Consider the following 25,920-nt stretch of genomic DNA (forward strand, 5'->3'; position numbering starts at 1 on the left):
ACCTTTTCATAGCACAAGGGAAAGATAGTATTAAGCAACAACCATGAAAGATTTAAACTAGTGTACAAGTCTTGATAGGAAATAGCAATGGTATAGGATGTTGTTTAGTAACACCATCAATGGTGCAGGAAACAAGATCTACTTATATTTATTCAACTGTCTACTAGACAGTTTATGAAACTTGTTCTTGGCATACAATCTTAAAAAGGCACATATTAAAGAATCAATTCTCTGATATGCAATGGATCTTGTTGTGCAAATTGTCTTCCTGGGCACGAACCTTAAAGATAGTTGGTCTCCTATGACCTCTATATACTTTATCCTTATCAATATCAGTATAGTGCTTACTACTTTTGTAATAGCTATGTCTGTTAGATGAAACATCTCTTGCAGCTGACTAGGAGCTCTATACTAAATGGCATATTAAGAATTCAAACCATTATATATATGTGCATGTGTGTGCACACATGTATGCATATGTAATTCTTTCCTCTAAGGAATTCTGGTGAGGTAAAAGAGAGATTTCAATGCCTCTTTTCTTGCCTGCTATGGAAAGCACCACAACTGGTGAGACCTCCTAATAAAGGGGGAAAAAGCAAAAGCAGCTGTGAACCCCAAATACTTAGACTTTTGAAAGTTGCCCCATACATTTTGAATTCAGAACATCATAGCTACTTTCATTCAAAAACTAGGTTAGGACAAGTTACTTTCCATATTGCTGCTCTAATAACTACTAGGTACTTGCCCATGAATTTGGAAAAGGGCTGATGAATTTTCTTCTTTACATGAGCACAACCAAATTCTGAGGTGATGTGCCTGAAGTAGCAGGCTGGACTACAGAACCAAGTAGAGCTTGACACTCTGAAGCTGGATTCAACCAGTTTGCCCATAAAGAGTTCAGCTCCCTTCTCATTGCTCTGTTGTACAGACAGCAACTGACAAAAGGTTACATGTTCCTCTGGGGCTGCTGAATTTTTTTGGTCATTACTACCTCTGTGCTTACTAAGCAAAGCAGGAGGCAGCTAACAGAAAAACAAATTAATTCTATCTTCATTTTGATAGTAATTAAGATGCCTGAGTCTGTCTGTCCTTTGTTTTGAGGCTTTTTTTTTGCATATTTTTAGTTATAGCATGTCTTTACTTCCCCACTTAGTCTTCTCTTTCTCCTCTTCCTCCATCCCTTTCAAATAAATAAAAAAAGTAGAAGTGTATTGACTTTTCATTTGTTTGCAGTAGTCACCAGTGATACTCACCTATTTATCTCAATGGAGTTCTATACAAACCCTGTGGAGCTAGTTCAAAGGAATTATTTTTCTCTTATCCTCCTGCTAGAAGAAAATTTTAACAGACATTATAAACGCTACGCAATCAGTAGGGAGAGAGCAAGATTATTACAATTCCAGTGGCTGAGCTGTCATAAAACTAATAGTTTGGCTTTATTCATGCATTTTTAATGTAGCATTGTTTTCTTCACTGAAAGCTAATATATTTAGCAAAAGTGACCTCCAGCTCAAAAACAAATGCCAGAACTATAGGAATAGAAGCAGCAACCACTGTTCTTATTCCACAGAAATATTTATTCAGTTTGGTCAGTAAATTATAGGAATTTTCAATGCTGAGAACTTGTACTTAGTACAACAACATCATAATATTGACAACAACCACTTTGCCTTTTGTCAACATACAATGTGAAACATGGATTAACTTGCTCACAATAAATTACAGTGTGATAGATGAAAAGAGTTCAACGACATCAGTAACTTAGGAGCTGGTTACAGTTAGCTTCGCTTACAGTATTTTTAAAAATGGTTTTCAATAGTAAAATCATTGCAGCCAAAGATAAAAAATCCACATACAATAATAGCAAGGAATGCATTTTTGGAGCAACAGTGAGCTACCAGTAAACACTTCATACAGTGATCTTCAAGGCACAAAGCAAAAAAACTGGGCATGGGTTTTTTTGCAGGTTGATGAAGTCAGGGAAGGTAAAATTTTTTTGAATATAAAATAAATACATTTTAAAAAGACGCATACAAAAGTCAGTAAGTCAGTCAAATAGCAAGGCTTTCACAGAATGCCACACTGACAGAACATTTGTGAATCCATTTCAGTCATGAAATCACGTTCACAGCTTGAATGACACAATCACTGAGGCAAGGGAACCATCACTTCAACATAATTAATGGGGAAGAAGCCAGACTCTCCATTTAACATCCCCTCATACCAATTCTCATCAATCTGATTGGTCAAAGTTATGATGTCCCCTTCCTTAAACCCAAGCTCGCCTTCATTTTCTGGCTCAAAGTCATAGAGAGCTTGGCAGCAAGGCTGATCCATGTGCATTGAAGAACCTGCCCCAGTGACAGAAAAAAAACCAAACATTAATAGAGCTTCACAGCATCCCACCGGCCACTAAGCATAAAACAATGGGTCAAAACACGTAGCCCTGCTGTCACGAATTCCCCCCCAACAGTTTTTCCATTGCTTTCACCCATTAACATCTGGTTAATACATATAAAAAATAATACTAGTGATAATTAGTTTAAAGCATAATTCTGTTTCTCCCTTAAGTTCAGATGCTACTCTATTTCCATTCCTAGTTGCCTTCCCTTTCAAAAGGATGTTTATCTCAAACTGATACAGTTGTCAAAATCAGTGTAGTCTCTTTGGAGTGGTGGCTAGAGGAGCTGAAAGGGTAGGAGCTGAGCAAGTAAAAGAGTCAACAGGAGAAGGGACAAGTAATCATTTAAACAAACTGGGCTGCAGCACACTGCTACTGTGGGAATACGTACCAGAGGGCAGGGGCTCAGAGTCAGTCCTACAAACACGCGCTTACAGCCTGGAGGCAGCCACCTGGATTGTCACCCCACCTGTGCGTTTCAGGAGCAAGGCTTCCAGCTGCTCCTGCGTTAAGGCTTCCACCCTCACCTCACTTGAGCAGTGACGGCCATTTCTGGGTTACTGCTCCCCAGGTTCATGTGTTCAAATCCTTTCTTGTACACACCCTTCGTCCGAACTAAAGCAAAGGTTATGCTAGGAACAGTGGTGCCTGTCAGACTTCCTTACAGATGAAAACAGTTTTCTGACACAGTATCTGGCTGTTCTTGTGACTTACGCTGTTTGCCCGGCTATAAAGATCTTCATTCCAAATAACTCTTTTAAAATATTAATGGTACCATATGCAAACATAGTAGTAAGTACATATATTTACAGGAAAATAAGTAAATATAATCATAAATTAAAGTACAAAACAGAATCACCATTAGCAAAATAAGTTAACCTTGTACATGCAGTCACCTTTTTTAAAGATTTTCTCATGAAGGGGTGTTAATTGGCTTGGATTTGTGGTATGGATACATTCATTCGTTCAAAATTATGAATAATAATTTATTCTAATAAAATGTAATCTAATGTTCAAATTGTAAAGCTCACCTGTAGCCAAGGACTAGCCAGAGGTTCAACTGAAGTTCAGCCATAACAGATTTTTAAAAACATATACAGCATATCCAAGTAAAAGTCTAGTAATTTGAAATATATTTATAAAGGAAGAATAGGAGAAAAGATTTCATGCTGCTACTGCCATGTAAGCAGTAGTAAAACACATTATAGCATGACAACTCTAGAACACTTTAGTACTTAAGTTAAAGCAGTTAAACCTCTTAAATACTAAGTTATTCAGGTTGTCTTATTTGCAACATTGCAACAATTCTCTAGTCTTGACTCTCTCTCCCAGCTAGCGCACATGCTAATCATGCAATCACCTTGAAGAATAATTTTTGTCTGGGTAAATCTGCACACAGTTGGTGATGCAATATATATATAATAATAGCTAAGATGTTAAAAATGTATGCAAAAATGCATTTTAATCTGCTCATCATGGTAATGCATAGGAAACTATTGAAAAGTAACTGTTCGGGCATTTTTTAGTAAAAGGAATTAGGAGAAGTCTCTTAAGGAAACCAGCTGAAAATATTCTGGTGATCAATAAATAAGAACAGGTGAAAGCATCTTTTTAATTGACAAGAACACAATCAGGGGTAATATTTGGTGTTAGGACAGGGAAGTAGGAATTACTTTTCTATTTTGTGGGTATGTTTTATCCTTTATAACAATAAAAGAGAGCTTTTACTTATAGCAATGGAAGAGAGCTGTCAACACAGAGATGCCCCTCAGCAAACCACCCCAGAACATTGCTGTAACAACGCCAGACTAGGCCTCTGCCTGTGGGAGGCAGGGAGTAGTGACAAAGTTTTACACGAACAAACTAAATTACGCTAGTCTAATACAATGACACACATGACAGCTTGGTTCTGGACATATTTTTGCTGAAACAAAAGTCCAAGCAGAAAAAAAAGATGACGACCCACAGTTTCCCAACAAAAATGGCCTGACTGTGTTCAAAAACAGCTGAGTTATTTTCAGTCTTTGCCAAGGTAGAACTGGTACCAGCTCATTGGAATTGTCAACAGCAGAAGGCAGCGTGCTCTGAATAACTGACAAAGTTCCTTGCTCTACCAGCTGTTCCGATGGGGCTAATTTATTATTGCAAGCCAGTTAATTTCTGACAGTAAGGTACCTGACACGAGATGGATCCCATTTGGTTCATTTTAAGCTCCAAAGAACTGAAAAGAAATGTCTGGCAGCATGGAAAGATTTTTAAATAATGGTCACAGCCAGTACAACCGGTTTCACTCCAGGCTGTAGGATCAGTCAAAGTCTCCATTAGAGTCAGGCAGCTGCTGCTACTGTATAATCCAACGCGACAAAGCCTCCCTGACAAAGGTAATGGGGGCAGCACTGCCTGACAGTCTGCAACACACACTGTTTAACATCACAGAATTGGCGACATGATTCCAGCCTTTTTCTGTCTATTAAATACTTGCACATCCTTTCCTGTTGCAGAGATTTAAGCTAAAGAAATTACGGTCTCTTTTTTTTTTTCCAAACAGGGTTTGTTAATTCGCAAGACCATGCATGCCTCCTTAATTTCTCCAGTTGGGGAGCTAAACTGCCACACTTCACTGTCACATTCAAAGATGACTTGTCATTAATCTCGAGACCACTCAAACCTGGACAGCGCAGACAGAAAAAACACCACAACAACAGGCTAAGCAAGAAGCTGTCTATGATTCTGGAGTGTTACAGAATGAAACCAGAATGCCATTCAATGCTGGTTTGTCTTTTTGTTTGTTTGTTTGTTTTCCCCAAAGGGAGTTACTGTCTGTACCTGCATCTACTTTGTCTTCTATACCATGTTGTATACATATGGTAGCAAAATTATACTTTCATAGAATCACAAACTGCACAAACTGGAAGCTTGCTAAGATAATTAATCCAAGTCTCCCTCACAGCTGAAGTGAGTAAACACTTAGATGCTTATGTTAATTTCCAGCAACCAGACCCATTTATTTCATATCATAGTCAAACCTGACAAACAAAAAGAATGAAAGGCATGACATAACTCAGCATTTAAAGAGTTCTAAAATGAGCCAGACGATGCTCGTAGCCTCAGCTGATTAATGAGGATAACAATGAATTAGAAAAACACAGATTTGTTATCTGTGCTTAATCAAAGCAGCTAAATAATTCACAACATTAAAATGAGGTTTCTGTGAATCTGGCCCTGCAAGTATGTGCAAGTCATTAGTAGTAAATAATCCCCATGTGTTAGGGACCGTACAAAGGAAAATCCTATTTTTGCTCCAAAAGCTGACACTTAACTTGAAAAGCTATTGTGAAACACAGGAAAAGCCATTTCAACACTAAGAACTGGATTGTGGTAGTTGTGCTGAATGTATCACAGCTTACTTTGAACTGTCCTGTTGATTTCCATGGGTTCACTGAATACTAAGATACTACTTACCTTGAGCGACAGTATCAGAGAAATTAAAGGTCTACATTTTGACAGGGTCAATGTGTAAACAGGGGAAATTAAGCATGAAAGTGCTTTTTTTGTAAGATGAAGAGGTCAGTTTTCTAAACGGAAAAAGAGGGTGAAAATGATGCTATCCCCCCTATCACATGGAGGCCTTAAAACATTTAGCAGTTTTGCTTAGAGCTGCCTGGTTCACATTTCTAAAACACAGACCATAAATCTAATCTGTTTCATGATTCTGATTTTAAACAGGAGCAGAAAGGTTTCCCCATTTACAAGCAGGGCATACTGATCCCACTGCAGCTCCACAGAAATCCATATGGATAACTTTTGAATATGGAACAGGAAGAGAAAAAAGACAATGAACAATGATTTCACTGATGTACCTGCTGGGGTTGTAAGCACAGCACCCATAGCTTCTTCAGGAGGAAAAAAACATGATAAAGGGTCTTTCTGATATTATTAGCAACACTAGCATAGCAACAATTATTAAATGTATCCCATTTCTCCTTTTCATCTCTTTCATGGTTGTTTTATTTCTTTTCCATTCTGACAGCACTGAGGGAGCCAAGCAGTAAGTGAAACCCCATCATTTAGTGATATGCAAGCAGTTGATGCAATAGGAATGGAATCAATGAATGGAAGTGGCTCACTCCATCCTTATCTTAGTGATGAGTGGTCACTTGTTTTTCAGTTCATTCACTGAATTTTAGCTCATTAAAACAGGCTTTCTTTTTTTTTTTTTTTAAACTAAGTGGGCTGGAAGCAACCTTGAGAAGTCATCCAGTCTGTCTTTCTCCCAAAGGCAGGATTGATTACTCTTAAAGGACATCTTGGATCAATTGCTTCATGACAATGATAAACCACTGTAATATGTGTGTTGTTTTATCTCTGGTTTGACACACTAGTTTATATACAAGTGCTGAATCTGAATCTCCTTTCTCCACTGCACATGCAAAGCAGAAAAAATAAGCCTATATAACTTGACAAGTAATTGATAGGGGCCTAGAAATTTTATGCTGAGTTTTTAATAAAGGTTGCTATGTTTTTGCTACTTTCATCCAGATGTGCTGTAAAAATAACGAGAAAGTTATTGATTGCTGCAAACATCCCCAGTGCTTTGAATGAAACGTGTCCTTACATCACATGTCTTAGGAATCCGTGGTCTGAATTGAGAGGAGTGTGCGAAGAGGGGGTTGTCTCCCTCAATCCCACATTTGACAGCAACACAAAACTGCTCTTAGCATTCAGGCAGCATGGGGAGCTTCACTAACACACCCTCAAGTAGCTTGAAGCACAAAAGAAACAAATCGCGGAATAAGATCTTGCTGGGTGGATTTATTCTGCCAAACAAATTGAGGAATAAGATCTTGCTGGGTGGATTTATGCAAATCCCCTTCAGTATGGGTTGTATAATAGCTTCATCTTGTAGCAGAGTGCAAGAAAATTAAAGAGACATTAGAAGGAGCATGAAGTTACAGCTCCAAGCTTTATTCTTTCACCTTTAGTTCTCTCATTTCTCTCCCAACAACCTTTAAAAAGGAACAAGACTGGAGGGAAGAGGGAGTTGGAGAGTGAAGGGGGGGGGGGAAGAAAAAGAAAAAAGCTTCAGAAAAAGATGCTAGATACCATGTCAAGTAGAGAAAGGAACCTTCGGCTCACTGCTTCCCCTCTATTTTCCTTACAAATAATGTTTATGGAAAAATTTGGCTTTTTCATTCTCTTTTCTTTGCATATTGTTGTCTTTTGTGTGTTTTGTTTTGTGTTTTTTTTTTTAAATTGGTCTTCTTTCATCACCACTGTAATCATTAAGGAGACAGGGCAAAATAATTTTATTTATGAGATGAGGAAAAGCTACTTCAGTGAGTAGTGTAACCTTACTAATTATTATCATTCACACAACTTTCAAGGGCTTTCAACAGTTGATTTTTTTTGTGGAATCAGGGCCTAATCAAAGGAAGGGATCCTACTCCCATACCAATAGGTACCCAAGCACTTCAGTTCATAAATGTACACACTTGGGTGCATACTTTAGGGGACAGTAAAGTATGTTAATAAAATCAGTAAGGGTGGGAGTCCTCTCTCTGAATTTTACATGGCTAACAGTTAAGATCCTGTACTGATCATTTATGGTCTCAGACTGTGGAGAGAAATTAGCACCTGGAAACATTCCAGACAGTGATCTAACACACCCACCTTAGGCATCTGTCTTTGCAAGAAATGAACTGTTTTCTGCAAGTGCCTCTCCCTCTCTTTCCTCCCACCCTCAGTGGCAATACAGAGACCCTAAAAGACCAAGCAGAATGCCACACCTAAGTTTCAGATGTCGAGAGGAACCCTGCTTCACAGTTCCATTTCCAAATCTGGGAAACAAACTGGAGTCAGATGTATGGATACTGATGCTTCATGTTCATTGTTCTCATGGTACAAAGAATACCTCAAGCAAAAATCCGGCAAAACATCTATCGACACTGTCCTGGTTTCGGCTGGGATAGGGTTAAATTTCTTCCTAGTGCTGTGTTTTGGATTTAGTACGAGAAGAATGTTGATAACACACTGATGTTTTCAGTTGTTGCTAAGTGCCCTCCTAGTCCAAGGACAGCTCCCGTGCCTACTGACTGAGCTAGGTACACAAGATGGGAGGGAACATAATCAGGACAGCCAGCCCAGCTGGCTAATGGGGTATTCCATACCATGTGACATCATGCTCAGTATATAAATGGTAGGCATGATCCAGGAAGTACTGATCGCTACTTGGTTATCGGTCAGCGCGGGTGGTGAGCAATTGCATTGTGCATCACTCATTTTGTATATTCTATCATTATTTATTATCATTATTTTCCCTTTTCTGTTCTATTAAACTGTCTTTATCTCAACCCACGAGTTTTTCTCACTCTTACCCTTCCGATTCTCTCCCCGTCCCACTGGGGGGGCGGGGGGAGTGAGCGAGCAGCTGCGTGGTATTTGGCTGCCTGCCAGATTAAACCACGACAGACACGTTAATTCTGTGGCCATAGACTTACCTGATGATTTTATGGAAGAACTATAGGCAATCCCATTGTGCTGCTGATTATCACCAATTTCCAGAGTTGTAGTTATTACAGGCTTTGGCTTAAATTCACGTTTAGGCCGACTAGATGCTACATTTATTCTGGAACACAGAGAAGAGTGGCAAGAGATTTACTTGAAGGAAGAAATACTTATGGAGCTTCCACTCAGTTCAGTGCTTTGGTGTTTGAAAGGTGGGGGAAAAAAAAAAACCTTCTGCTGGTTTTGGTTTTAGACTTTTTTTGGGGGGGGGAGGGGAGGGTGGGTGCAGGGGGGACATGACACAGGTTTATTCACTAAACGCTGCTCAATTCTCATGCAGTATTTGAAATTCAGCAATTCCCTATTTTATTTAATGCTTTGGTCCTGCTGACAGAGGCATAAAGCTTAACAGCCTGAGTTTGAGAAGTGCTGAGCATCCACAGCTGCCACTGAGTTCAGCAGAAGTTCCAGGAATGAGGTCTCTGGAAAGCTCAACTGCAAATAACATATGCAGAAACCCAGCCAGGACAGAGGCCCAGGGACATTGCCTTTTTATTAGAAAAAATGGGAAACAACTATTTGGTCAGCACAACTATCTCAATACTTCTTCCTGTGTGTGCATGTGGCCCAGCTGAGACCTCCCTGTCTCACTGGCCCCTCCAGCTGGGATGGTGCAGGGTGTCTACAGACACAGCTACCCCTATGCTAATACTCTCGGCCACCACGGCCACCCTGATCTCAGGAAAGTCCCAAACAGTTACCTCGACTCTGCGACTGTAATGTTAGACTACGCTATGGTGACACTCAAGTCATTTAGGTCTCCTGTTCTGTTGGTTCTTTGAGTGATGTATAACAAATCAATGACAGCAACATTTTTTTCTTCTATTAGGATGACGCAAAGTATCTGGGCCTTTCATAAGTGCATTACACCACAGCTGTGTTCCTAGCCAGCTGGCTATTTCCTTACTCTGCTGCAGAATTTTGTTATACCCCTTAATCTCAATGAAAATAGGCCAACTTCTCAGCAAAGCCTCCAAAACACAACTCGAAGCATGCAAGTTTAAATAAACCTACAAACAAATGGAGGCTGTCCTGATTAACCTCCACAGATGCGAGTGAGAGATTCTGCACACACTCAAAACTTTCTGGGCAGATCCTGCATTACATTAAAGGCTCACAGCGCAGCAAGAAGTTGCCAGGTGGCAACGGTTTAAAGCAATGAAGTCCAGTAAGGCACAGAGCACAGCAAATGTGCATCTGTGAGATGGTGCTACAAGATCTGTTGCTTCAGTGACTTTCCACATTCATGAACCTCAGCTGCAAAAGAGGTTCAAAATTTTCTGATGGGTTCAGTCTTACCGGTTTTGCAGCCTTCTCTGCAGATCCTCCAAAATTTCTGTGGATTGTTTATGGTAATCTAGTGCTGCTTCTACAAACACAGCCAACTGGCTAACTTGTTCTACCTGAAATATAGAGAGGAAAATAGTTGTAAGGAGCCTGCAGTACATTCAGCTGACGGATAAACAAACACATCATTCAAAACAGACCTAGTATCTCAAAAGACCATGATAACTTGTGGAGGCTATTGAAAAGAGCATGTGTGATTCTATCAAAGAAATTGCCAGTTGGAAACAGAACAAAACTGAGGTGTAACTTCTAGTTCACTAACTCAGGGTTGGGTCCTTGAGTCATTTCCTTTCACAATGTGCAAATCCCTTCTGCTTTCAACTTCCAAGCCAGCTGTCTGTCAACACCCAAGCCTGAAACAGTTAAAAGGACATGACCCCTTAGCAGGTGAAAGTGGGGCTTTTCTGATCAGCAATGTTGGAAGAAATTGCACTGTGACAGCTCTTATGACTCAGACCCATTAGTGTTTATTAGAAATGTTTACAAACTGCAGTTCTGAAATGATCTGGACTTACCTCACTAGATGGCAGCATTTATAAGCCAATAAATGAAACATGATTTATATACTTGGATTTAAAAAGTATCAGCCAATCACTCAAAAATATGAATGCTGAGGAAAGGGAGAATGTGAAGGAGAAAGAAAAATCAAAATATTTTTATTCATGAGGTAACAAATAATCTCATTCCCCTCACACAAACTGAAAAATTCAATCTGTACTGGGAATGGAGCAGTAACAGACAGTTATCTGTCCTCTTCCTTTAAGACAGCATTAAGAGGACAGACCCCAAGAAGTCTGACATGTTCCATCCCATCATGATGTCTTCAGACATTGGATCACAAGAAGATATCCAAGTAAACCTTCTGCGAATGTTTTATGGACCCATGGCAATTTTGTGCTATACTTTGTCTGCTTTTACTCGGTTAAAAACATTATTAGAAATTCTGCTGGGACTCCAAGAGAGCCAAACATTGTCACATAGCATACAGAAATGAAATGCACAGAACCAAATCAACAGCTGGTACAATTCCATCACAGTCAAAAAAGAGTAATGCAAACCAGCTGAGGACAACACACAAAGTGCCTGGGGTTTGGATGGGGTGGTCAGAGAAAATGGATAGACAAGGACTGTCCAAACAAGATGACTAAGAGCCAGGAGGGATATGGAATTGTGGATTAGGAGAAGAGAGAGAGACTGGGGATGAGAGAAACTTGAGGGACTAAAAGCCACTTAGCAGGAGGAGCCTGGGACTGGCTGAGTGGGAAAGGCAAGAAGATGGATCTGATAAGGAGTGCACACAACGGTGTCTATGTGGGAGGTCTGGAACTAGCTGTGCAAAAACCTGAGAAAGAGATGTGGATCAGGACTGAGTCTGGGAAAGGCACCTGGCTAGATGGCTGGGAACCAGAGCTCAGAGAACAGAGATTGCAGGGCAAGGAGACCAAGAAAGGGAGACATTTGGGGAACTGGAAAGGATGGGAAGGAAGCGATCGCAATTAAGATCTCTGCAAGCCCAGCAAGACAGTCTGGGGTTAGACAACAAGGCTGTAAGGAGAAGTTGAGGAGGACAGACAGACTGGGTCAGCATAGAAAATGGAAGGGAAGGAGCACAGAGTTTTCTTTAAACAGAAACAATAGAAAGTGGATATGGAAAAAACCTCAAGGGGACATCCAGTTCACCCCCTCCCAAAGGCAGAATTAGTTATACTAGAAAGTGTAACTCATCAGTTCTCTAGTGGCTCAGCTAAATCATTTTAATCCATGCACTGTTTTATCCTCAGTTTGGTGCTTTGACTAATGATAAACACCATCTGAAACATTCCTCAGCTGCTTATGCAAGGCAGTATTATAAAACACATACATTGCAACCACGCAATTGGTAGAGCCTACAGCGGAACAGTGTGCTGAAATTGTTGATAGATGATGTTACATTTTTTGGTGCCCTCATGTAACTTGCACTGGTAAAACAGCAAGAGGCTTACTGACTTACACACAGCTGTAACAAATGTGTCCCACTCAAACAGTTTAGGAGCTAGAGGATAGTTTATAACTGGCCATTACACAGGTGTGAATAGAGGGAGAAGCTGCTTGCAGTTAAATATTCCCACTTAACAGCTCCTCCTTGTTGCAGTTTGCTCACAGAAGACAGCACACTTCTTCCTTTGTAAGTGTGTTTTCTGTGATGCTGCATCTACAGGAGAAGAGAAAGCTTTGGAATAGGCCCAAATAGGTCCAGTTCTCTTTTCCTTCAACTCCATGATTACATGGGAGAAAGCACATCCTGCTATTCCTCTGTGTATGGACAGAAGAGAGGATTATTCTGAATTACCTCCTTATTTAGACATAATTTCATGATGGACTTGGGACTCTGAGCCAAAGTCCACGTACCTGAGCCCAATCCACAAACAAACTCTATGGAGTAATTTTCAGAGCCAAATAGTAATAATAATGATTTTCAGAGGTAAAATCATCCACAGACTTCAAATCAGCAGCAAAGTTTTGACTATAAGTGAGCTACAATTCAGAAAGCGCAGGGTACGTACCCTTGCTCATAGTTTCAGCAGCCAGTCCGTGACTATGTTAATCTCCCAACCTTCTCTCTCCCACTGATCAAACTGCATTCTACTCTCAGATAGTTCAATCCTCATAGATTATAAAACTACTTAAGGCCTCTGTGACAATTTTGTCTGAGCCACTGTATCTCCAAAAGAAATTCCTGAATTCTTGAGTTCTCCCATTTACTGCTGGGCATTATGTTCCTCTCTCACAGGAGAGACTAAAAGAGGAAAGGGGCACGCTTTCTGCTTTCAGATCTTACCTCCTATGAAGGATGGGACAGGCTTTATCCAATCCCACACACATTGCCCTCCTGGATGTACTGCAGCAAACAAAAATGCAGGACAGACTTACATCATTTTCTAAGAAATTGAACATGCTTCTTTCAGCCAGTTCCTTTGACTCTTCGAATTTTTCTACTGCTTGTCTAACTTCTTCATCTGGTATCTTTCCAAGACGCTTCTTTTTATAATCATAATCCAAACGGCGTCCTTCTAGTTTCTTCAAATGATGCTAAGTAAGACAGAACATTTATGAGGAGGTCCAAACAAACACATTGTGATATAAGGAAATTTCAGTTATGGATGCAAATATAGAGATATGCAGAATCAAAGAAATACAAGGCTCAGAGATTATCCAGTCCATCCCTTCGATCTATGGCAGCATCAGGTAAGTCTAGGACTGTATACATGAATGAAATTTTAAACTGTATGGGGTTTAAATAAAGAGCCCTTTGTTAACACTTGGGGAATTGGCTACCTTGATTTGCTAAACTTAGGCATCCAACTCACGCACATCCAAATGTGCAACACTTCAGATTGTCTAAATGAGAAGCGGGATCCAATCTAAATATGTGTATGTCCCCATATTCTACATTTAATTCAATTTTACCTCAAATTATTTGCAATATGACAGCTAAAAGTTAAAGGGATATTTTCCCCCCTTATTCTGTAAGCAATGCTCCAACAAATCTTGTATTCTTGCTTTCTTTGTTAGGTGTCAACTTCACACCTCTATCTGATATAACTACACAAGCTTTTCTGTTGCCAAAAATCATGGGACTGACAGACTTACAGAATGGACTCAAAGTGACAGTACAAAATGCTCATTAAAGCTAACGTCAAACAATTTATTTTCATCAGTTCAGAAGAACTACAACTGAAAACAGTTATGTATCATAGGAGACAGCTACAGACATCAAGACATTATTACAATCTTTTTGCTATGCTTTCCACATCCATTTATGTGTAAACAAATAAAATAACTTTCATTTCTGCATTTCATCAGGGTTTTAACTTGCTTATTACCCAAGTCTACTGGAATCAACAGTCTCAGACAAAGACTGCCTGGCTTTCTTTTAATTGTCACATTGTAAACAAAAGCACTGAAAAATTTAACTCTAAAGGTTAAAAACGTGTTCCTCAGCTTCCTATATTTTTCCTATAGTGGCATATGGCACTTCAACATTTTATGGCACTTTTCAGATCATTCTGTGATTGCCCTGAATAGTCTTTTTCAACAGTTATATTCATCCTCCGTTATAAACAGCTTTAGGCTGATAGGGACGGCAAGATAGGATAATCAGTTGCAGTAAATCACAGCCCACTCACATGTTCATAAGAATTAATAAAAATGTTGGTTAAAATAAAATAGCAGAAAAATAAAGACTATCATTTTCTTCACCATTCTTCTTGTACTGAATGTACGAGCAATATAGCAAATTGAGTAAGTTAGACAAGTGAGAAATAGCCAGGCATTGATTTTAAGCAGATTTCACCACTGTTTTGCTAGAGAGACAAACTTAAATGCAGTGACATTTATTTACCTTACTGCTTTCAAGAAAAATATCTCAGAGAACTAGAGTTTGATTGACTCTGATTATTGGTAAGTGAAGCTTTACTCTGGAAAACTTACCCCAATCTCTTTTAAATCTTTGTCCTGCAATAACTGTAGAGGATCAATAAAATTTTGTTTGACATTAATATCAAGTGAGTCCTTCACCTCTGCCATTTGCTTCATGCTCTCACCAGCATCCAGTAGTGCAAGGCCTATGGTAAAGAATAGGCTACTTATATCTCAATATATGTAAAACCAGAAAATTTGTCTTACGAAACAGCTATTTCAAACAGGTATCTTTGTATCTGCTGCAGGCCCTTGAAGAGTAAAAAAATAATGCAAGCTATGCACTTGCTTGTCCCCTACAGAAAACTAGAACTGGAAAATTTTTGTTCCGAAGTATACTTTGTTTTTTTTCCTTGATGCCCTAGGAAAAAAAAAGCAGCTATTTTCCCTACTGTATTTGCATAGGTTACAAACCTCCTCCGCTTTGAGAATTGCAAACCAAGCTGATTTAATTTGTACAACTTTAATGATATCATTAAATACACAAAAAGTGAGTAACTTTTTAATCACAAAATCATGTTTTACAGCTTCCTCACATACAGCATGGTTTTTTTCTAAACTTTCTTTTGGTCAAAATTGTTGCTGCCTCTTTAAAACCACCTATTTAACATAGCTGTATACTTTATTAAGCATGTAAGGATCAGCAGGCAGTGTTTGAAATGTCCTCTCCCCTCTCCTAGTTTTATTTACTATCAGTAAACAGCATCCCTGTTGCTTTTGCAAAAACAAATACATCCAGCTCACAGATGAGTTGTGCCACTTCACTCTTCGTGAGGAGAATAAATGAGTCTTTGGCTATTAGCAGCATCTTTCCCTACGCAGCGCCTACTTGGGCTCTAGTGCAAGGTTCCTACACCTACATAGCGGTTACTATTTCCAGACAACCACTGTGCGTAAAATTGCAGTTATTAACAACAGTACATAAAAAAGCCAGCCAGTTGTGTATTGGCTTCTGCACGCAGTCCCAGCCCATACCACTCTCTCCTAGCCCTACTCCCCTCTCTCTCCCCCAAAAGGATTCTCCTTTTCTCAGGTATTTCTCCCTGGTTCTCAATCCCAGCCATACCAAAAAGCACTCACGGTGACAATGCTTCAGGTTCATTCCAGTCAAGCCCACACACTATGCATGCTCAACAAGCAAGGCTTCTATCAAGATTTTGGCTGTGAAGTACCAGCATATTTTGAGAGGAAATAGGTAGGATTTGATTTACCAAAGAATTGTAGCATGGCCAAGCTAGAGTTCATTTTCATGAAAACAAGAAAAATACATATTTAAGATGCACTGCTCTAAAGCACAGAAACACCAGATCTTTTTAAAAAAAAAAAAAAAAAATCACCCAAAGTTATTGTTGTTCTTTTTCCATGAGAATTTTTTCCCTTAGTTTACTTCTCAAATATAGGGTAACTGTATTTAAAGGTTAAAAAAAATACAGTGCATCTAAGAATCACCCTAAATTATTTAGGTTTGGCAACTGTGCAACTAAAATGGTTATGGTGATAATATGAATCATCAGACAGCATCAGTAATAATGTTATCAAATCCACCTGCAATAGAGGTGGATAAATACACAGAAGCATCGTGTTTTGTTAATTATATCACCCACCCCCTGATCACTGTACTTAACTTTCCCTCTTACCTGCAGTAGCTATTTACATGGGTTATGACACTGAGTAATATTCTGCAAAGAACTTTATGCTGAAATATTCACAGAGGAGATACACAAACTCACCAAACATAGAATCATCGCCAAGCTCTCTGCCATACCGTATCATGCAGTCTCCTAGGATTCCCTCTGTCTGGGGATAGCCTGTGGTTTTAACTTGTCCTCTGATCTTTGACATAGTGTTCAGCATTCCCAGTTTGGCTCTGTATGCTAAGAGGGACATAAAAAAAGAATAAAAGTTATAAAAACACTTTTCAAACTAATCTATTTAAAGCAATAAATCATTTAACAAGCAACGTCACAAAGCAAGTCACTATGCTGGACTGTAGATTCATAAGTTTTTTGTTGTCAGTACTTCATGGTCCAAAGTTGAAATATGATTCCATTCAACAATATGGGTCATATGAAACCATTTTTTATTCCCAACTGACTGAGCATCATTTCTCCAGGCAGATATATAGTGCTTGCCACCTTCTGTGCATATACACCAATACTCACATTCCTTTGAATATTCCTGCTTGTGATTAGAAGTATGGCAGAAAGCAAACACAGAATAGATACAAGCACAGCCAAAGCCAATTTCATGCGCGCTCTCTCTTGCTTGTGAGAACTCTGCAGAACTTCCCCCCGCCCCCTTTTTTTTTGGTTCCAGAAATCACGACAGTAGAAATTTATTCTGCAGAATGGCCTGATACATACAAATTAATTTATTGTTATCCTGCACGTATCATGACATAAACATGCATTTATTCTTGGAGAGTTTTTCCAATCTACTCCTTACTATTATCACTCAACAGCTTCTTCAACACAGTAACGGCCATAGGCAAAGCATTCCTGAGGAATGTGGACCATGGTGACAAGCTTCACCTTGAACATCCCAGCTGGGCCTTGGTAAAGAACTGAATCCTACCATCCTTATGTAGACATAACCTATTAAACTTCTTCAGGGATGTGCATCTCACCAGGTACCCACAAGAGACAGCTATCTCTGAAGTCAATGGTGTAGCTGACTGAGCAGGAATTCAGTCAGTTCGCAAAAAAAAGAAGGTTCTTCCAACAGCTGGTTTGGACAGTGAATCAAGGTCATAACAGATAAACTTTGTGACTTGACTGCAAATGTAAAACGTGTGTCCTTTCTTGTTTCTTAAAACAACATTTGAAAAACCTCTATTAACTGGCGATCCAAAATCCACTGAGACCTAGCAGTGTCCAGAAAATGCAAAACCTCATTCAAATACTGGGTAAGCAAGTAACAGCCCTCTTCCCCATGGCTACATAACCACCAGTACCTCTGATGGCAGCAGCATCTGAGTTAAATTCAATGGCTTTTTATATCTCTGCTAAAAAACATGTTGGTGTTCTCTTCACTTTAGGGACCCGTATCCCGCTCCAGGAAATCCAGCACAAATATGTACACACTTGCTGTACCAAGCTCTCCAAGACATGTCATGCATGCACAACCTACACATGCCCAGTAAACCAGATGCACTGTGTGCTGCAAGTTGAATGCATCTCAGATCAGACTTACCATATATAAACTTTACAGTTGTTCATTGCACACACAGGTAAAGTTCTCTAGGACACATAAGCCTCACAATGATGACCTAATTAGCTTTTATTTACCTAGGATGAATTTCCAAGTAAGAAGACAATGTTGAGCAAAATCCAACACCTATTGTTCCCATCCTACCTGGATTTGGCTGAAGATACTCTGTGGATTTGGATAGAAGCTCCACTACAGCTTTATTAGTAACATCAATTTTCTGAAAAAGAAAAGTAACACAATTAGCAAAAAGCAAATCAATTACTAGAAAGTTTAACATTTTATTAGACATAATATACTATTCTAGCTGATTATGAAATTTTGTTTAAAATAAAGCAAATATTGTAGCTTAAAATAAATAGCCATATCATAGTTATGACAGGATTTTACCAAAAACATATTCATTGGCAGGTAGTACTGGGAAGGAGAAAAGGTTTATATTAAAAGGTGGGCTTGCCTTTCCAGCCCATCAGTCTTGACTACTGCTTACACATTCTAGACTACAATTTTCCGGCCAGCCCAACGTTGTTACTAAGACTGCTTTTCTCCACAGGTGAAAAAGACTGAACATATCCCCCACAATCTTGGGGTCAGGGCCATTTAAAGCAGTAGTTTGCACTGTCTTCCTATTTAATAGTTTCTAAAATGCTATAAAAATCACATTTCTGGTTTGTTTCCCTTCTGCTCCCTTAGGGCCTGCACATTATTTTTCCTCTTATAATGTAGAGAAAGGAAATAATTATTCTGTAGCCAAAGAAATTGAAACCTAGAAACCTGTTTAGATCATAAATTCAAAAGTCCACATTGGAAAAAAAACAACTCACGCAAGACTTTCTTCCTAAATCTGCCAACAATAAAAGCTGTGACCTAGATCTACTATGAACATTAAAAAATACACAGAAAGACAAGGGCAATTAAAAAAAGCACATAAAAGCTGGAAAAGCAGAAACTGGCAGTAACATTGTTTAATTTGCAACACAACAGCTAATAAGCGGAGAGCAGACATCTATTTCCACAATTCATTTAAATTCCCGAACATGGATTTAAACTAAAATACAATTCTGTATCAAGAGAAATTTTGACCCTAGTAGTTAGATTTTTATCATGAATAATATTAGATGGGAAGGCTTCATGATATTTACAAAGGCTTCTTTCTCTAATCTCCCACGCAGAGGAGAAAGGCCCCTCCTGATGCTCTGCACCATTCTTGGAGGAGTTTCTCTTCACTGTTGAGAGGTGTCAGCGGAACCTGCTTCCTCTGCTCAGCCAGCCTTTGTGGACATCTCTTCTCCCTTGGCTGAGCTGACAAGGCTCAAGGATATATTTGCACTTACCCTTAATAATTCTGTTTGGAAGCACATGGGGGGTGTTTCCCCCCACATACATCTACAATACCATTCTATCACTTGAAACATGAAACATTTTTGATTCTGCAATAGCTTAATACTGATAAACATAACGTTGCATTCCTTACCCTTTCCATCTCTTGAAATTCTTCATCTAACTTTGTTCCTTCTGCTCCACTTATTTTTTCACTGAACAACTGTAAAAAGACAAATTTAACAAAAGAATTGCATGATTATTTAATTACAGAATAAATATCTCTGAGAGTCACAGGAATTCACTTCAGATTAGAAGATATGCAGCAACCATTTGAGGCAACTGTGCCAGAGAAGAGTAACCTGAGTCTGGAAGTGAAGCACTCATTTCAAGAGAGACAGAGATACCTGATATGAATTTACAACAGGCAAACAAAAAATTATTTCTCATGCTTAAACAGTCTGTACCCTAAAGGCACGCCTACACTGCAGACTTCAGGCATAGGACCAGTCTGACTGCAGGTAAATCCAGAGTGACCCTTTCAAGGATGTCTCTCCAGCCCTGTACTTCTGAGTACCTCCTGGTCCTGTATGCCATTAGGCTCAGGGATACAACTCCTACTCCTGATGCTGGGAGTTGTGTGCAGTTCTGTGGAAAAATGCTGCACTGTGACCCACCTGTGTGACTGAGCATCTTTATGATACCGAAAACAAACGCCATGCATTCTTCAAAAATGCAAAGCACCAGTTTTAAATAGAGGATTTCAGTAAATCTTCTTAAGATGGCTGAAACATTGTACAACTCCTGTGTAAAAACTCTAGGCTGTCAGACCCGAGTTTGGTCCTCACTGAGTACGTCATGCCTAGGAATAAGCACTTGAGCAGAACTCGGCTATCTGCTCCTTGCAGTGCATGGTACCTGCGCTGCAGCGGCACGAAAAGAAAGCCAGATCCTCATTCAGTTGAAACCGCCTTTGAAAGCATCACTCCACTACGAGAGAAGTGGTTTAACACATATTCGACAAACATTAAACATAAATTCCTAGGATAATTCCCGCAAAAATGCTACGCATTTCTCTGTTTTAATTTTTAATTTCTCTGTTTTTCATTTTTATCACTGAATCTTGTAACAGCGTAACATAAAATCCAGGCCTAGCTCACTGACTGCTGGTGTTCCCCAAACCTGCCCCCAACAAAGCGTTTTGTTCGTCCCCGGCACCTTCTAAAAGGGAATTCATCTCACTGAATTAAAAGAGCTTTGGAGACTCGCATAATCTGAAAATGGGTCACGGCTCTTTGTGGCGCGATGGTTCCCTTCTCAGTCACAGCCTGCTCCGCACAGGTGTGGAGGGAGCACGCTGCCGTGCCAAAAAACAGCGATGAGCTGATGAAGCAGAGCTGGGAGCTCAGTGGGGCTGACCTTGCATCAGTATCACTGCTACCACACAGCCAAAAGAACAGACCTGCTTAAGGGAAAATGTGAGTTCAAAGAGAGCCGTACTGCTAATTATTTCCATTGGCTTTACAGTAGGACTCGCAATGTTTATGCTTAACATGCCAAGCAGCCCACAAACTTGTCAAGATTACTTCTCTTCCAGAGGACTGACAGAACAAGCACAAAAGCAGAACAGAGATGGAGAAGCCCAAGTACCAGTGGGTTCCTGTGGGTCATCATCTTGCTGCTGAAAGACATCACAGCAGAGAAGCAACCTGAGGCCACGCATGGAGAGGGAGACTGCCCAGGTCTCCGCAGGTACATCCGAGGAGTCCTTGAGCACAGATGGAGAAAGGTGCGTGAAAAGGCTACATGAAAAACAGCCTATCGGAAATTGTGCATCTTCTTTACACTGGCAGTTTCTGTCTTCTTTCTGTGCAATGTTAATGCCTAAAATAATCAATGCCGTTTTCCATAGCCTCACACATGTTTTCTTTCTCCATCAGGCAATGAACAGATCTGTGGTTTCCTGAAACCTCTCATGGTGATCCCTTTTCAACGGCTGAGTCTAGCAGGGGAATTATCCTTCTCAGGCTGAAGTTGCAAATCCACGTTTAGTAGCAACCCATAACTGTTTCATTACAAATAATCCATTTATATGTTGACGAAGAATAAATGCAATGAAGTAACATGATTGCTCGACTGTGAAAGCATAATTAATAATACATTACTGCACCAAATGACTAAAATAACGAAGTGTCCCACACTCAGAGAGAATAGATCTGAATGTTGTAACAAGAAGCACAAGTGGATGAGTAGAAAGTTCACACACTAACAATAACGCCAGAGAGAAAAAAAAACCTCCACTGGCTCACTGGAAGGCTGACAAAGTCTGAAAAATGCAATTTCTCATTAGGTACACTGGAAGTTGCAATGTTTTCAGTAAATGTCTTAGGGCATACACTATTTATCCATTGGCATCCCTTAGCTCTCCCTGGCTTACTGATGGCCAGACATGGTCACACACACCTCCGTCGAATAATATTCTGAAACTTAGGCTTACTGTGCTGCTGTTTTTGCCAGGATTGCAGCGGCTGATCCAGGCGTTTGCACTTGGCTGGTGAGGCTGCACTCCCAGTGCTGGCAGACGCGTGCCTCAGCAGCGGGCTGCAGCCTGCTCGCCCTCTTTGCACATCTGCTCAAACGCTGCCACCCATGTTTAGTTTTGGTTTCTCTTCTGAAATGTTGCAAAACTCTTCACTGTGTTTTGAATGGATAAAATTTGATGCTACTCACAGAGGGAGAAACTATTTGCAGCAACTCTGAGTCACTCCTTGCAAGGGGATCACTGGACTTGCTGAAGCAGCAGGGAGCAAGGAAAGCATCTAAGCTAGATCCAGAAGGTCACAGAACAACTGAGACTTCTATGCACCAGCTTTCAGAGAAAGAGATAGAGATTCTGCGTCTACAATTTGCAGAGAATAATGGAGTAACTTAATTAACAACTTGGTTGATGGGATAGGGTACACTCCCTGAGAGTCTGGAAGACACGAGCTTGGGGGGGGCAGTTGATACGCCGGATGGCGGGGCTGCTCCTCACAAGGGCCATGACAGGCTGGGAAAAATGGGCTGACAGGAACTTCATGAAGCTCAAACACAAATGCAAAGTCCTGCACCTGCAATGGAATATCCCCATGCAACAGTACAGGCTGGAGGCCAACTGGCTACGAAACAGCTCTGCAGAATAACACCCGTGGTACTGGTGGAAAACAAGTTGAACATAAGTCAGAAGTGTGCCCTTGAGGTGAAGAAAACCAACCCCATACTGGGCTTTATTAGCAACATCACAGACAGCAGGTCCAGGGAAGTGATAATTTCCCTCTATTTAGTACTTGTGAGACCAGATCTGCAGTACGTGTCCAGTTTGGGCTCCCCAGTACAAGACACTGACATCCTGGGTGAGGCTGGTGGAGGGCCACTGATATGAGTAGGGGACTGGAGCATGTGGCATACAGAGAGCTGGGTTTGTTCAGCCTTTAGAAGAGGTAAAGTGGGTATCTACCTAGTAGGAACGTATGAAAAGATGGAGCCTGAATCTTGTGGAAGGACAAGAAGCAACGGTCAGAAGTTGGAAACCAAGAAAATCAGACCTGTTAAAAAGGAAAGAAAAAAGAAGAAAAAAAAAAACACCAAGAGGGTGGTCAAACACTGGAACGGGTTGTCCAGAGAAGTTGTGGAGCTCCCATAGTTGAAGACATTCAAGCCTTGCCTGGTCAAGGCCCTAAGCAACCTGCTCTAACAGGACCTGCTTCAAGTGGGAGGCTGGAGCAGGTGCTCTCTGGAGGGCTCTTCAAACCTACCTGGCTCCAATTCTAATTCCGTATTTACAGTGACATGTGAATGCAATTCCATAAAGCCAGCCACAGGATCTGCAGACACGGTTTCATACAGATACTGAAAACAACCTAACACACACCTACATCTAGGAGCAAAAGCTCTAACCGTAAGAAAAAGTTTTGTTCACACACTTCCCCAGTTCTATGCAAACATTAATGATACTGCAATTTCTAGCCCAAAGAGACACTTCTTCAATGATACTTACTCTGAGCTGTAATTTCCTTTGAAAAGGGAGACTACCTCCGTGCTCAAAGAGATACCGTAAAGAATGATTCCTTGAAGTCTATAAGCTGTCTGCTGACAGTAAAAATTGGTACAAAATTCTAATGGTTATCATTAAATTTTTAAGCTAGCGCTGTAGCTTATTTCATATTGGTATAATCGGGATCAGCTTTACTATTCTCAGATTTAGGAACACAAAAGCTTTTGTTCTGATCATACTGAATTTAGGACTTGTAAAACTAGCATCACCACTCTCCCAATTAAAAGTCACAGGATAGCCAATTAATTATTGAAAATGGATGCACAAAGGAGACAGCTGCTGAGTTTTAGTTCTCCAACTATTGGCTGAGCATCATTTACATGCATTATATCAAGCTGCAAAATGCTTTGAACTTAAACAGAAGCATGCCCAACTGTAGGGCTGTGTAATTATGTGGCAATATCTATCAGTTTTTATGAATCAGCTAATCAAAGGCGAAACTGCTACCATCACATAAGGCATGTACTTCAAGGGAGCTTGGAATTACTTGTACAGGAAGAATTCTTCATCTCCAAATTCAGAAGCTATGGGCCATGGATTCTGCACCTTTTCACTAGAGGGCCAGAGGCAGGATTTGGGGCTCTGAAAAACCCAGTTCTCAGCATGGGGGCCACCACTGCCATACTATTCCACTGCCAGGTCAGAAGCTAAAGCCATTCATTAGTCATATTTCTGCTGGAGCTAATTAGATTTCCTCTGGATCAAAATTTACACCCAGAGAATAGCTGTGAAATGAGAAAGATTTCTTCCTCTTGGGTGTCTGTGCAACTCCCTCCATCACACTTGAGATATTAGAGTTAGCTGGGAGGGAAAAAAAAAACACCAAAACCCTAAATACGAACATGAAAACACTTTCAAATCAGCCATTGTATTATCACCTCTCATTTGTAGTTATAAACGACAGGCAACTACCTTTTATTGTAAAACTTGCATGCTCTACATAATAGAAGAGGAGACGACCTTTTTGCCTGAAGAAATACTGCAGTTTGTACACAAACGCTCCTTGGAGCGTTCGCTTGGAACTTCTTCCTAGATCCTATTGTTCTTTTTAATATTGAAAAACTAAATATAATGATGTATTATAGACAATCAAAAAGTCTCTGGTGGGCTTATGCAGAATCTTCTAGGAAGACAAATCTGGAAAAAAAACAAATAGCTTTTGGAAGAGACACCTCCAGATATTGTGATTTCTATTTAAGTTCTGTATATCCAGCTACTATTCAAAATGCAAATTGCAATTTTGTTATACAGTCTTAAAAGACTAAATATTTATCTGCAAAGGAATTTATATTCCAAGAAATTCTCTGAGAAAACATTTTTTCCATAAACCTAATATCGAGATTTTGTTCTCACACTAGTTCTTTGTTACTGTAATTTCTTTCAGATAATGTAATTTTCTTTTGATTTGTTCTGTTGTAATGAAGCATGAACACAGCACACGAACTGTCTACAGTTTAAACTAAAATCTACGGCTCACCAAAACTCTAAACTCAAAAAGCCTCAAGCTTTCATGTAATTTTTCAGTACTTTTATTTTAAGTATGTTAAGATTTATCCTTCTTATTGCACAGGAATAGTACATTTCTCCATTCTCATATGGATTATAAAAATGAGCTTCAGAAAAATGCTGTCTTTTACTAATGTTTTGTACATCATATCCACTAAATTACAGTACTTTTTCATATTTCACTGAGGAAGGTTACTGAACATGAGAAACTGCCAAAAATATCCCAGATCAGCAGAGAGCTGATAAAACTCTCAAAACAATTACCCTATTTTTTTATATATCCACTGGGTATTTTATAATACAAGTCAATAGGATTCTTGCCAGCCAATACTTGCACACATGCTCTGACCTTCTGTTTCACTTGTTTTGCCTTTCTTTCGCAACAGTCATTAACTGGGATTGAACCATCACAGTTTTTTTGTTGTTATTCAGCTACTGTTGAAACAAGTGGAGCAGAAGTCGTCCTTAACTGGCCAGCAAAACTCTCTTGTACCTAACTGGTCAAGAAATCATCAAATACTATTTAATGACTGAATGAAAGGTATCATATTCTATTAAAGACTTAAGAGCTTTTAATGACTTTTCACAAAGTAACAGCATTTATTTTGTTCTGAAGGAGTATCTGCTGAAATTATCTGTTGAAACTTTAACGGGATGGAAAATTCCTACATTTGTTATAAATACACACACTGTCAAACCCATGAGACAAAACCTAGATTTTAGCAAAAATCTTTTAACAAAAAAGCCAAAGCTATGAAAATATTTTAAATTTATTCCCCTCTCTCTAAAGAGGAAGTAAGCCATCAACTGGGAAAACTAATAGATTCATCGCAAAGTTAACACATAGAAAGACGGGAAATAATACAACTATATGGCTACATTTCCCACAGAAACATATAACTGGACCAAACTGCACAAATACATTAAGATATATCTTTAAATACAGTACTTAGTACAAAATACTACATTCCAGTATGGTTAATGCACAATAGTTACACTTCTCTTAATAAATCATTAAAACTTC

General features: G+C 39.6%; 1 protein-coding gene across 1 annotated transcript in view; it reads right to left on the reverse strand.

Annotated features, from left to right (window-relative positions):
* Window positions 1-1,556: 1,556 nt before the first annotated feature.
* SH3GL3 (SH3 domain containing GRB2 like 3, endophilin A3) overlaps window positions 1,557-25,920 on the reverse strand; it is a 60,345-nt gene continuing 35,981 nt past the window's right edge. Inside the window, exons 2-9 of the mRNA XM_075159958.1 lie at window positions 19,452-19,520; window positions 18,125-18,197; window positions 16,501-16,644; window positions 14,783-14,916; window positions 13,223-13,381; window positions 10,265-10,368; window positions 8,899-9,026; window positions 1,557-2,351 (exon numbers count right to left, since the gene is read on the reverse strand). Of these exons, the coding sequence (XP_075016059.1) occupies window positions 2,146-2,351; window positions 8,899-9,026; window positions 10,265-10,368; window positions 13,223-13,381; window positions 14,783-14,916; window positions 16,501-16,644; window positions 18,125-18,197; window positions 19,452-19,520 (1,017 nt within the window). The 3' untranslated portion in view covers window positions 1,557-2,145. The remainder of the gene's footprint in view (window positions 2,352-8,898; window positions 9,027-10,264; window positions 10,369-13,222; window positions 13,382-14,782; window positions 14,917-16,500; window positions 16,645-18,124; window positions 18,198-19,451; window positions 19,521-25,920) is intronic.

This window comes from Calonectris borealis, chromosome 11 (genome assembly GCF_964195595.1).
Source record: "Calonectris borealis chromosome 11, bCalBor7.hap1.2, whole genome shotgun sequence".
Lineage (NCBI taxonomy): Eukaryota > Metazoa > Chordata > Aves > Procellariiformes > Procellariidae > Calonectris > Calonectris borealis.